General features: G+C 38.4%; 1 protein-coding gene across 3 annotated transcripts in view; it reads left to right on the top strand.

The window, feature by feature from the left end:
• The window catches only part of PALLD (palladin, cytoskeletal associated protein), a 230,528-nt gene that overhangs the window by 126,749 nt on the left and 91,525 nt on the right, over window positions 1–12,254 (top strand). For all 3 annotated transcript variants that reach the window (XM_072120073.1, XM_072120063.1, XM_072120082.1), the window contains 2 exons: window positions 3,968–4,087; window positions 9,145–9,493. In XM_072120073.1, the coding sequence (XP_071976174.1) occupies window positions 3,968–4,087; window positions 9,145–9,493 (469 nt within the window). The remainder of the gene's footprint in view (window positions 1–3,967; window positions 4,088–9,144; window positions 9,494–12,254) is intronic.

Genomic DNA, 12,254 nt, shown 5'->3' with positions numbered 1-12,254 from the left:
TAGTGTTGACAGCGAAGTCTGCTTGCTTTTTCCCTACTAATAAATTAGCATGGTCTCTATTATCTATTTATGGCTGCTTGTGGAGTGATATGTAAGGGGTTATTAGAAATGCCTATTAAATGCAGATCCCAATAATAGCAGTCTCATAAAAAAGAAATGTTTGGCCAGCTGCTCCACTGACACTTTCTAGACTTACGGAAAAAGAGAATCTGCACGTGTAACATGTTGCTGATAGAGGTTGATTTGGTGGTGCCACAGGGAATACATAGCAGAAAAATAAGTACTAGCCAGTTGATGGAAGAGGATTATTTTCTGTAAGAGCAGTAAGTCAATGTACAGCAACTTTCTGACACAATGTGGAGGTTAAATCCTTGAACAACCTCAGTGTCTTTTTATTAAAAAAAAAAAAAAATATATATATATATATATATATATATATATATATATATATATATGTGTGTGTGTATACATATATAAAAAAGCAAAAAAACAGCACCACAGTAATGAGATATAGTGGGTGCTATCCTTCCACTCACACCAGTCTGAGTGGGTAAGATATCCAAAGCAAAGAAAAACAGCAGCACTCCAATGTTGTGAACAAACGTGTTTATTCCACCTCCAGCAACATTTCGGCTGTTAACTCAGCCTTTGTCAAGCCGAAACGTTGCTGGAGGTGGAATAAACACGTTTGTTTGTTCACAACATTGGAGTGCTGTCGTTTTTCTTTTCATTATGTATACACATATATATATATATATTGTATTACATAGTCACATCTGACCATGGTTTGTGCAGGTATTGCAGCTCAGTTGTATAGAAATGAATGGAGTTTAGTTGCAATGCCACACACTCACACCACCCATGGTCAGGTGTGGCACCTCAGAAGAACCCCTTCAAGAGGAATTCCAGTTATGGTTGAAAACCTTAACAGCTGGAACGGGGGCAAATAAAAAGAAATATACACCATGACCAGATATTTGAATTCTCTTTCAATTCCTACAGTAAACTAAAGACCTGCAAAGGGAAGCAAGGTTAACAATCACTTTGGTTACATATGTAGGTATATACAGTAAATTTGACTCGAAAAGATAGGGATTTGTTACCACAGTTGAAAAACAATTGTACCTAGTGATAGTGTATGTATAAAAATCCCTTTTATCTTGTGTAGGGATATCTGAAACTTTCATAAGAATCTATAGAATGAGTCAAAATTTTTAGCAAGTGATCACATACACAAACATATTTCATCACTATAACCGATGCCACCACAAAAAACATGGTCATAACATTTGATATTTTTGCTTTGAAGAAATCCATAGAGGCATTTCCTTATCATAGAAAGCGAATACATCCTAAATGAATATTGCATATACTTTTAGTAATATCTTACGTGAAGTTTTAGGGAAGAATGAGTGATATATCCACAATGAGGATCATATTTTTACATCATCAGTATGTTTGTGTCATACATTAAGAAAGGTAACAGCAAACGTTTGCAGCTCATTCATAAAGTCTTGTTATTGTTGCCTCAGGGAGTGATTTCCTAACAGACAGTAAGTCATAGTTTACTGTTCCATCCCTCGAAGCCTTTTACATGCCTGAATGTACTCTGCACGGAGCCTGGAGATCCCCAGTAACATCAGCATTTTCTCTTCAGGCTAATGTATTCTCCACTCGTTCTGTCTAGACGGAAATAGCACCGTATCACAGACTGTTTTGTTACTTAATAAACAGTCCAGTTGTTTAAGGCTACCATCCCAGTTTGTCATATTTCCTGATCTGTTCTCTTTATGCCTCTTTTGACACAATGCTGATTGAACTCTTCAAAGCAGAGGTTGTAGGGGAAAACTAATGAATCATTGGCCAGCTGTTACTGCTTTTACCCATTAGTCAGCTGTCTAGAAACAGGGACTATCAGATTTCTGTAAAGTATTGTCTTTTTAGTGACATGCAGAAAGAAAAGTAGTTGTATTAGATAAAGAATTGTATTATACTTGTATATCTACAGTTTATACTTGTATATCTACAGTTTTTTTCTGGGCCCAGAATTAGATAATTGCCAGTACTTACTATGGAAACAGGTGGAAGGTCAGAGAGACAATGATAGTGAGCGCTAAAGATAGACCTTCCCCGGCTGTTGATATCTAATAGACCATCCTACCCCTAAGTGGTAGGTGACAACTGGTCAACATTCCCTTCATGCCCTAATATGAAAACCTGAAGACACAAACATTACAAAACAAACACAGAAGAACAGTAATGCTGATACGGGTCAAATAAAGAGGACAATGCAGCACAGAATCACAAGGCAAAGGGATAGTCAGAAGAAAGGCAATAGGTCAAATAATCTAAAAAAGTGCAGAATATGCTTGCAGATTGTTCCAAAATACAAAAAACTTCTACTATTTGGTAGATATTCTGCAATCTATTTCTCTTGCCATACATGATCACTACATTTGCCAAGTACATGCTTTTTCCTCTGCATAGGCCATCAAATTGTATGGCTAAGTGATTTGCTCATCGCTGGCATGGCTCTGTTGAGTCAGCAGTAAGTGATCCCACATATTGACCTTAACACAACTGCCACAGTTTAATAATGGAGAACTCAGCAATCTTAATGGGAAATATTATATGACTTGACTGACTAGTTGCATTGCAGGAGTTCTCTGTGTATTTCTCTCTGCCCATGAAAGAAAGTTCTCAAATTTTAAAACAATAAAGATAATTTTAACCCCTTAGCTTACAATTTTACTCAGTGTTATTGCTGTTTTAGCTCCAATTACTCAGTGATGGTCAGTATAAGATTCCATAGTGTGGATGGGGCCTCTCTAAGCAGAAACTTCATTATTCTTCTCTGCTATAATATGCTGCATGCTGACAATGTTCTTAGATTATAGAAGTACATGGTTTATCTACACTTTTATTTAGCTTATGAACATACTACGAGTATCTGATACATGATGAGAGATCTATGAAATCCATGAGATGGCTATAACACACAATGACACACTATAGCTCTTCTATCTCACCTATAACACATACAGTTAGCTCTGCTATGTCTCCCTCCATTCAAATAAAGACCTCATCTTGTCTGTAGCTAGTAGAGTAAGTCTCTGCTTGCTGCTCGTTGGCAGGAAGTGCCTCTGTCTCAACTGGTCTTGTAATGCAGGGGGGAGGGGCAGAAGGCAGAAAGCACTGCTGCGTGCAGACAAGAGAAGCTATTTATGAGAAGAATCCGATGAGGCATTTACAGTTGGATCCAGGGACAGCAAAAATTGTAAACAACAGGACTAATAGAGACAGGTTTGGATTTTATCTGTGAAATGCAGTGCTTTTGTTAATAACATTGAATTAGAAAATGTGTTATTTTATCCTCGTGAGTATATTTAAGAATGTTGTCTTTGTGGGAATACCCCTTTAAGATGTATAGTTGGAAACATTTGGAATGAAGACCAATTCATTACTTACTTCATACAATAGCAAAGTCTAAAAGAACTAAAACTGCTTTCTGCCTGCATAATTTGTACAAGGTAAATCTATAATGATGATATATTAATATTGCCCTTAGAACTGAGCGGTAACAAAGCTGACTCACTTAGAATAATGAATAGTGGAAAATGTAGCTTGAGCCTGTCTATAGTATAAAATGGAGGAAATGAGCATATAATGTAAGTCAAATTATTTAAAGGGCTGTTGTGAAGTTCCGTGTGCCAGGGAAGTTAATTTGAAGACAGAAATAAAGTGCATTTGTCAGCAAAATCTAAAAAAGGGCGGATGTTATTAATGGAAAATGCAGCTGGCTAGCCCTTAAATGTGGTATGTAAATGAAAAAGTTTTTCATCAGAGTGACAAGCCAGGCTATCCACATGTATCAAAGTGCTAGTTTTGTGGCAGGTGATGGGATACCTTACTATGGTACAGTTATCATACAGCAAATGAAATAACATCTGCTTTTTGTATCTTCCAGAGGAGATCTGTACACTGGTGATTGCCGAGACATTCCCAGAAGATGCCGGAGTGTTCACGTGCACAGCAAGGAATGACTATGGCTCAGTGACCTGTAGCGCACAGCTGACAGTGCTTTCTGGTATGTCATTTCAATAGTTTCCTGTTATTGACAGTGATATCCCAGTTATCATAATTTATCTTCCTACTTCAACTGTCAGTGTGTCATTCATCCAGTCAGTGTTCTTTACCACCAAGCTGGGAGTGTTATTTACAATGTTAATGAAGTGGAACAAAAGACATTAACTGCCCATGATGATCTGCCTAGTAGTGAAATAATATGGGGCTAAGGGCTAACAAGGAGCTCTAAGTAGAGGACTAAAGAGTCCAACTCTTACATGCAAGAAAAATATTTCCTCAATTTTTTATGCTCTTAGACTTCTTTCTTGGAAACATGTATTTGAGACCAATCTAAATAAATGGTTAAAATTCATTATTTTACATTTCACACATTTTTCGAGGGAAATATTTTAAGACCCACATGATAATTTATCACTTTTGCTTCATGCTGTCATGTCAGACAATTGGCAGGAGCAAATGCAAAGATCACTAATTCTATAATTACGAAAGTGAGTCAATAGGTACGGCTAACTTTACAGCACCGCCATGGTCGGTGTCAGACTGGACCACCAGAGTACCAGATGATCCTCTACTGGGCCAAGGCTGTAACCCAACAAATTAATCTAGGTCTGGCAGGAGGCAACCAAATTTGAAGGCCACTAAGTTTTACTTCTTAGGGGTTCATGATGGTTGTCCCGATCAGAATAATTTTATCTGGTGGGCCCAAAGAATCCCAGTTTCACTATGTTTATGTAATAAAAATAAGGACCACCTATAACTGATTGTATGCTGAAGACCTTCTGTGCACCATCCACTCCCATTGACTTGCACGTATGCGAGATTTCCATCTGATACGCTTCCAATATTTATGATGGCAAAAATATTCAGATTGCAAAAATCATTTATCAGTGAAAAATGCTCCACCTCCGGGACCCACATCTATCTAGTACCCGCATACTAAGGTTTTGCACACACGGAGTTCAACTATTGCTGGCCGGAGATCCCGTGGATATGTCATATAAGCCTGAGATGGTGATATCCAAGAAAGAAGAAAGCAGTACACAATAAATCCATCATATATTTCTAAAGCAATGGGCACCAAAGAAAGAAATGCTACACTGTGATTTGGTAAAGGCTTTGAAAATATTTTTCTGACAGCCACTTACATCTATTCGGATGGACTCTCTTTAGAAGTGAACCTTAAAACAAAACTTTTATCACACCAGTAGCAAAATAATTTGGATGGTTTTTCAAGCCAAGGGAAATATTTGACATTTGGTAATGGTAATGTAAAGTCTGGAGGAGTCAACATGCATGCTGGCTTTGTTTAACTATCATATCACATTCTTTTTCATCCATGGTGATCCATCTTCTGCCCTGTCTAAGCCATCTTCTCTAGGCTCAATGATTCCATCCCTATTTAGAAGGAGGTCTGAATGATTAATTTTCTAGATGTCATTCCAAACTATTTTGGAAAGATAAGAACAGAGAGAAATGTTATCTTATTATCCATTATTTATATGATGTCAATGTGTTCTGAAGTGCTGGACATATAAAGTAGTCACTGACACGAGGTTTAGCCCCTCCACTACTGAGTAGCCATGATTTACAAGTATATCCTGTATACATACAGGATGAATATAATTTTTATTATTTACATATATATGTATATATATATATTTATTTATTTATATATATATATATATATATATATATATATATGCATTTATATATATTTATATATATTTATATATGCATATACTGTATATACATATATATATATATATATATTTGCATAATGTTTATACAATTTTTTTCACATTTTTATTTTTTCTTTAGTCCGTAAATGATTATGAGAGCTGGCTGTGCTAATAATCAATCCCATTGCTTTTTAATTTAAAAAAAAAAAAACAATTCATAGTTTCAGACATGACCTGTGACCTGCTTAGGAGTATGTCCAAGGACGATAAAGCTATTTCCATCACATATTGTCGGAGAATATTCCTGTGTTATCAGCCTCCAACCATACAATAAAAGTTAAAACCTTTATTATAAATCTTCCTCTCAATTAATGTCTGCGTTTTGTGGCCAACGTGAAAGTAATCTCTGGGCAGTGGTACTTAGTAACTGACAGGGATTCATACTGTCTGCAGATTTTTTTTTTAATAAATAACTAAGTTGCTGAGCTGTGGTAGCAAGAGGACCTTAAGGGGGGATTAAAAATAATACATTTCTTATACTGAACTAATCACTGCTGGTCTGTGGCTGTATACAGAGTGTCGTCCTGATCACCCCCGGGTGCCTTCTACAGCAGGAGTTTCAGGTAGCAGGCACATGGCTGTGGTCAGAACAGCACCACAGGTGAATGAGAGAATGTGGAGATGAGTATAATAATTTTTTCAGCTCCCCCAGTTATCTACTGTAAATACTCAAGTATAAGCTAACCAAGTATAAGTCAAGGCCCCTAATTTTACCACCAAAATCTGGGAAAACCTATTGACTCAAGTATAAGGGGGAAATAAGTATATGAGGGTGGGAAATGCATTTGTCACAGCCTCCCAGTATATAGCCAGCAAGTCCCCGTAGTATAAAGCCAGCCCCTTTAGTATATAGCCAGCCAGCCCCCTTTAGTATACAGCCATCCCCCTGTAGTATACAACCAGCCAGCACCCTTTAGTAGCCAGCCAGCACCCTTTAGTAGCCAGCACCTTTTATTAGCCAGTCAGCCCCTTAAGTATACAGCCAGCCCCTGGTTTGCCCAGCACTTAAAAAAAATAAACTTAACTACTCACCTTCGGGTGGTCCCAATGTTCGCTGCAGCTCCCCGGACTAGTGTATTAGCCAAGGTGAGGTTTTTCAGCACATTTTTTTTGTATATTTCATATTTTGCACATACATGAGTATATATGGTATATATTTTTTTATTCCAGGGCAGCCCCTTTAAAGGAAACCTACCACTTGAAGTGGCAGGTTTCAGATGGAAATACCGAGCACCAGCTCAGGGTGAGCTGGTGCCGGAGCTGATTTTTGTTAGTGTTTTAAACCGCTGTATTGCGGTTTAAAACACTTTTTAAACTTTATAGCCGGCGCAGGGAGGTACGCGCGCGTACCTCCCTGCGCCGGCTATAAACCGCAATACAGCGGTTTAAAACACTAACAAAAATCAGCTCCGGCACCAGCTCATCCTGAGCTGGTGCTCGGTATTTCCATCTGAAACCTGCCACTTCAAGTGGTAGGTTTCCTTTAAGACCCTAAATACATTAAAGCAAAGTCAGCCAAACCTCCCTTGATCATGTTTGGTTGATTCAAGCATAAATAGAGCTAAAGGGGTTGTCAGGAATATTTTTTATTTATAACCTCAGCTTCCATAAAAAAAACAACAACAATAAAAGAACTAGTATTTGCCATATATACTTAAGTATAAGCCGACCTAAGTGTAAGCCGAGGTACCTAATTTTAACACAAAAAACAGGGAAAACATATTAACTTGAGTATAGCGAAAAAGAAAGTTTATAAAGGCACAATATGTACCTTTACACCTGGCTCTCACCAACTTCCTTAAAGCTGCCTCTTACTGTGCACAGGAACTGGTCTGAAGCTTGACTGTATGTAAACCACTTGTTGGAGAAAGAATCCATCGATCCAGCACGACATAAGTTTGCAGTAAAATCAAATCTTCTTTATTTTCCCATGTTAAAATTGATAAAGACACGATGTGTCGGTCTGCGACGCTTGGCTGTGATTCCTTGATGTTTGTCGAGTTTAACATGGGAAAATAAAGAAGATTTAATTTTACTGCCAACTTATGTTGTGCTAGATCAATGTTTTTTTTTTCTCCAAGTTATTGACTCTAGTCTAAGGCTAGGGTGGGAAATCCATTGGTCGCATCCTCCAACCAGATATAGATGTCCAGCCCCCTGTCCACCCAGTATATAGCCAGCCAGCATCTGCCCCCCAGTATACATCCAGTCCCTGCCCCCCAAGATAAAGCAAGCCCCTGCCCCCCCAGTATACAGACAGTCCCTGCCTCCCAGTATACAGCCTGCCAGCCCCTTCCTCCCTCGTATATAGCCACAGAGCCCCTGCCCCCCCAGTATATAGCCAGCCCATCCACCAAATATATAGCTGGCCAGCCCCTGCCACCAGCATGCCAGGCCTATAAAAAAATTAACACTGTACTCACCTTTCGAACACCCCCTGCAGGTCCTCTTCTTGCTTCAGGTGCTCCGGCTCTGTCTTCTTGTGCTCCTTCTCCTGTTCGGGTTCCTCCAGCTCCTCTTTGGGTCCCAGTGCAAAGCCGACGCACACAATGATGTCAGCCGCTTACTAACATTGCTGTTTGTGCACCGTCGACATTGTGTAGGGACCAGAAAAGGAGCCAAAGGAACCCGAAGAGGAGCAGGAGAAACCGGAAGAGGAGCTGGTGGACCCAAAGATGGAACCATAGCACCCGAAGCTAAAACAGAAACTGCTGGGGGCATCAGAACAGTGTTAATTTTTTTATAGACTCGAGTATAAGCTGAGTTAGGGTTTTTCAGCAGAATTTTTGTATATATGGTATGTCTGCCCTCTAATCTGACCCAACATAGCTCCTCCCTTCACCTCGGTACACAGAGGTTCAGCAGTGATGTCACATTCATAGCACATATCTGCTACAGTCTAATACTGGCCTCAGACATAGTTACCCCCTTAAGATGATTTATTAACTCTTTCAATTATGGTAACCAGCAAGGACTCAAGATTACCTTGGTAGGTTTTAAGATGTCTAGATGCTACAGATGCATTTCCGGTTGTCACATTTGTGTTTTCATTAAAGTGCTAATTAACCTGAAGAGCACCCTGTAACTCACAACCTCTAACTGTCGTTTTTGACAATACACACATTTTAATATATACATACTTAATAAACAGTATTTTTAACTTTTTAATGATAAACATGGATAGATGATACTAGAGAAGTCTTCTTTTCTGAAATTGTTTTATTACTGGAACACTGGAAGACATTCTGGAATGCATTCATGTTATTTTGAGGTGAATCTCAACATTTTTACCTTACATTTTCTTTTCTCTTGTTCATAGCAAGTAATGAGCGGACCAGAAGTGATGTGTCAAGTGGAGAGATTAGTGGTTATGATTTCCAGAAACCTTCATCTTATTCTCCAGCAGCAGCTAAAAGTAGTGGTCTTGAAATGCCATCAAAGAAAACATTGGAGTGCTTTCAGCCCAGTCATCTAGACTCCAAGCCTAATGTGGAAAGAAGTAATCTGCAACTTAATACCCTGGAGCGAAAAAGTAATGGTGTTCACACTAATAATGGTGTAAATGGTGTAAACGGGAATCAAGAGAGCAAATACTATACTGCCACATCTCCTACTTCATTGGCTTCTCCGACCAAAGAACCACCACCAGTGCCCTCCAAGCCTAAACTGTGAGTGTTGTCCTGTACCTTCTGCTTTGTATACTGATTTTGCTAGACTCAGTAATCAACCAGATTTTACTAGTTTTGCTGTTTTGGTAGTTTGAGGATTTGTTTGTGAAGCTAAACATTACATAATGTATTTTTATATCTTGATTAAACAAAATGATAAATTATAGGTTTCAAACTCAACTTACTGTAGGCTACACATGATCATTAAATCAAGTCAGGCTTGTGTTCATAGTCTACATGAATGTTCATGTATTGAGTCTCCAGGTTATTGTTTAGGGATTATTATAAACACTAAGTAGATGTTAACTAAACATAAACTGAAATATATCATGGGAAAAAGCTACTATCATGGGAAAAAGCTATAGTAGCTACAAGCTACGATAATATAGACAGCGTGTGAAATGTTTAATATGTTACTTTGTGACCAACTAAAAAAGTAATGCATAATAATAGATCACCAGTGTCTATCAATATATTTGTTCATGAAGCAATGTTTGGTTAAAGAAGATCTCCAATGGCAACACAGTTTTCGGTGCCTTTATTTTTCAGTGCACTTTTCTGCTTCTAAAAAAAAAATATTTCTTTTTCGATTACCTCTCCTTTCTCTTCCATTCTGCTTTGCTCTCAATCTCATGATGCTTCAGCAAAGCATCACATGAGCAGTCCGAAACTATTTCATATATTTTTCACTGTAGCTAAGAAACCCCACAGAAAGCCTGTGGGGTACAGACAGTGCTGGTGCATTCTGTAATGTTCTGTAATGTTCAAATTTCCAAAATCATGAATACCCAGATTCAAAAAAGTTAATTCAGGGGGGCACCCAATAACCTAAATGAACCCACTACAGTTACCCTAGAGGTTTTCATGCTTTATTTGGAATGCCTCAGTATTATAGGTCACTTGCTTCATGTATACAATTTTTTTCTGAATGTTTATTACATGTATTTCTCAGGGTGAATATTTTTATTATGTGGAATAATGTTTGTGGTTGGGTTCTGTTTGAAACACAGACATTACTCAGGCTGTGATATAAATCATATTGTACATAAGGAGACCAGGGAAGGATCAATTCAAGTCTTATTTCTAACCACACTGCTAAGCCTCAAGCCAAAATTGCTGCCAATAAAATGGACAGAGTTGACGGTTCAGGATACATCATCACAGACTTGGCTCACTGTTTAAGAATACAAATCCTGATGTTTTTAAACAAGAATGTGCTTATTCTTAAAGAAATATTGTCTGTGCTTACCACAAGTGAAATTACCTGGAATGGCGGCTGCTTACAGGAGATCCATCGCATTTACTTACAAATGCCAACTATAGAAAAGTTCTGGTTGTACTTGATGCACCTCCATTTAAGAATTACGGAGTCCACCGTGCTCCTTAGAACCTTCAATGTAACAGAATATTTTGTACCCTTCTCTAGATCTGAAACTGTAATCAATCCTGTCTCTGAACTCTACAGGCAGTTCTTTCTTCCTCATGGCTCCAATATGCATTATCAGCTAGACAGGAGTGTGTCTTTCCAAATCAGGTCCTATCAGGTGTATTTACAAAGGTTGACTCCAATCAATGGGTGCCCCCCATAACATAGGGTCTGAATACTTTTGTTGCTATATTTTTGTTTTTAATTTTCAAGTATTTAATTTCACATCAGACTACAGATAGAAAAAACACAACAATCAACCCCACTAAGTAGAAAAGAAACTTATTCAATCAATCCAGCTCACCTGGTGTTGCACGGTTCCAAAAGGCTGTAGTTCAGGCAGCACGTAAACAATAGGAAAAGCTTGTTGAAATGAACCAGCAGGTCCACAGGGATGAAGTCTCAATAAAACTTTTTCTTTATTTCTTCCTCATAAAACCAGTAACAGACAAATTGGCAACATCAGAGAGTAGTAGATCCACACATCCTGCGCGTTTCGAGTCCTTGCGACTCTTAATTATAGGTCTATGATTAAGAGTCGCAAGGACTCGAAACGGGTAAGATGTGTGGATCTACTACTCTCTGATGTTGCCAACTTGTCTGTTACTGGTTTTATAAGAAAGAAATAAAGAAAAAGTTTTATTAAGAATTCATCCCTGTGGACTTCCTGGTTCATTTCAACAACCAACCCTACTAAGCACTCTTCCTGTATATCAGCTCTCTGTCCTTGTGTTGTGCTATGGAGCAACAGTAAATCTATGTTCCTGTAAGATGGTGCCGCAGTAGTATGATAAACTGAATACCTGGAATAGTCACTGTGCAGGGAAAACTTAGAGGAGGCTGCAGCGTAGTCTTATGGACCCTTTATTAACACGATTTGGACCCTGACTGATCATAAGGAGATAGCAAGTCCATGAAAAGAATGGAATACGACAAGAAAAAACAAAAAAACAAAAAAAAATCATCTAGTTTCCGTTTCACAATAGTCACATGACTCAAGTGTGTGTGAATAGTTGCTAAGCTTCTTCATGGGTTATGAGTGGAGAAAAGTACCTAAAATCAGGTAGTGGCTTGCAACTTGGATGATGTCCATAATTTGAAATAAGTTCCAAATAAACAAAAGAGTAAACAGTGTGGCTGGGGGATTTTTAAGACTGGTGTTTTAAATGCTGTTGCTGTCACCAGTGCTCTTGGTGCAATCTCTGCCTGGTTAACCTGTTTAGATCAGGTCTGACCTTGCAGAGATTTCTGCTTTAGTCTGTGCCAGTTTTAGCCACTAAAGTAAATGCAGCGGCCAGGGTGTTCATGCGCTTAAATCCGCCCACTGCATTTCAG

Source organism: Engystomops pustulosus, chromosome 1 (genome assembly GCF_040894005.1).
Source record: "Engystomops pustulosus chromosome 1, aEngPut4.maternal, whole genome shotgun sequence".
Taxonomy (NCBI): Eukaryota; Metazoa; Chordata; class Amphibia; order Anura; family Leptodactylidae; genus Engystomops; species Engystomops pustulosus.
This window is presented reverse-complemented; position numbering and strand designations above follow the sequence as displayed.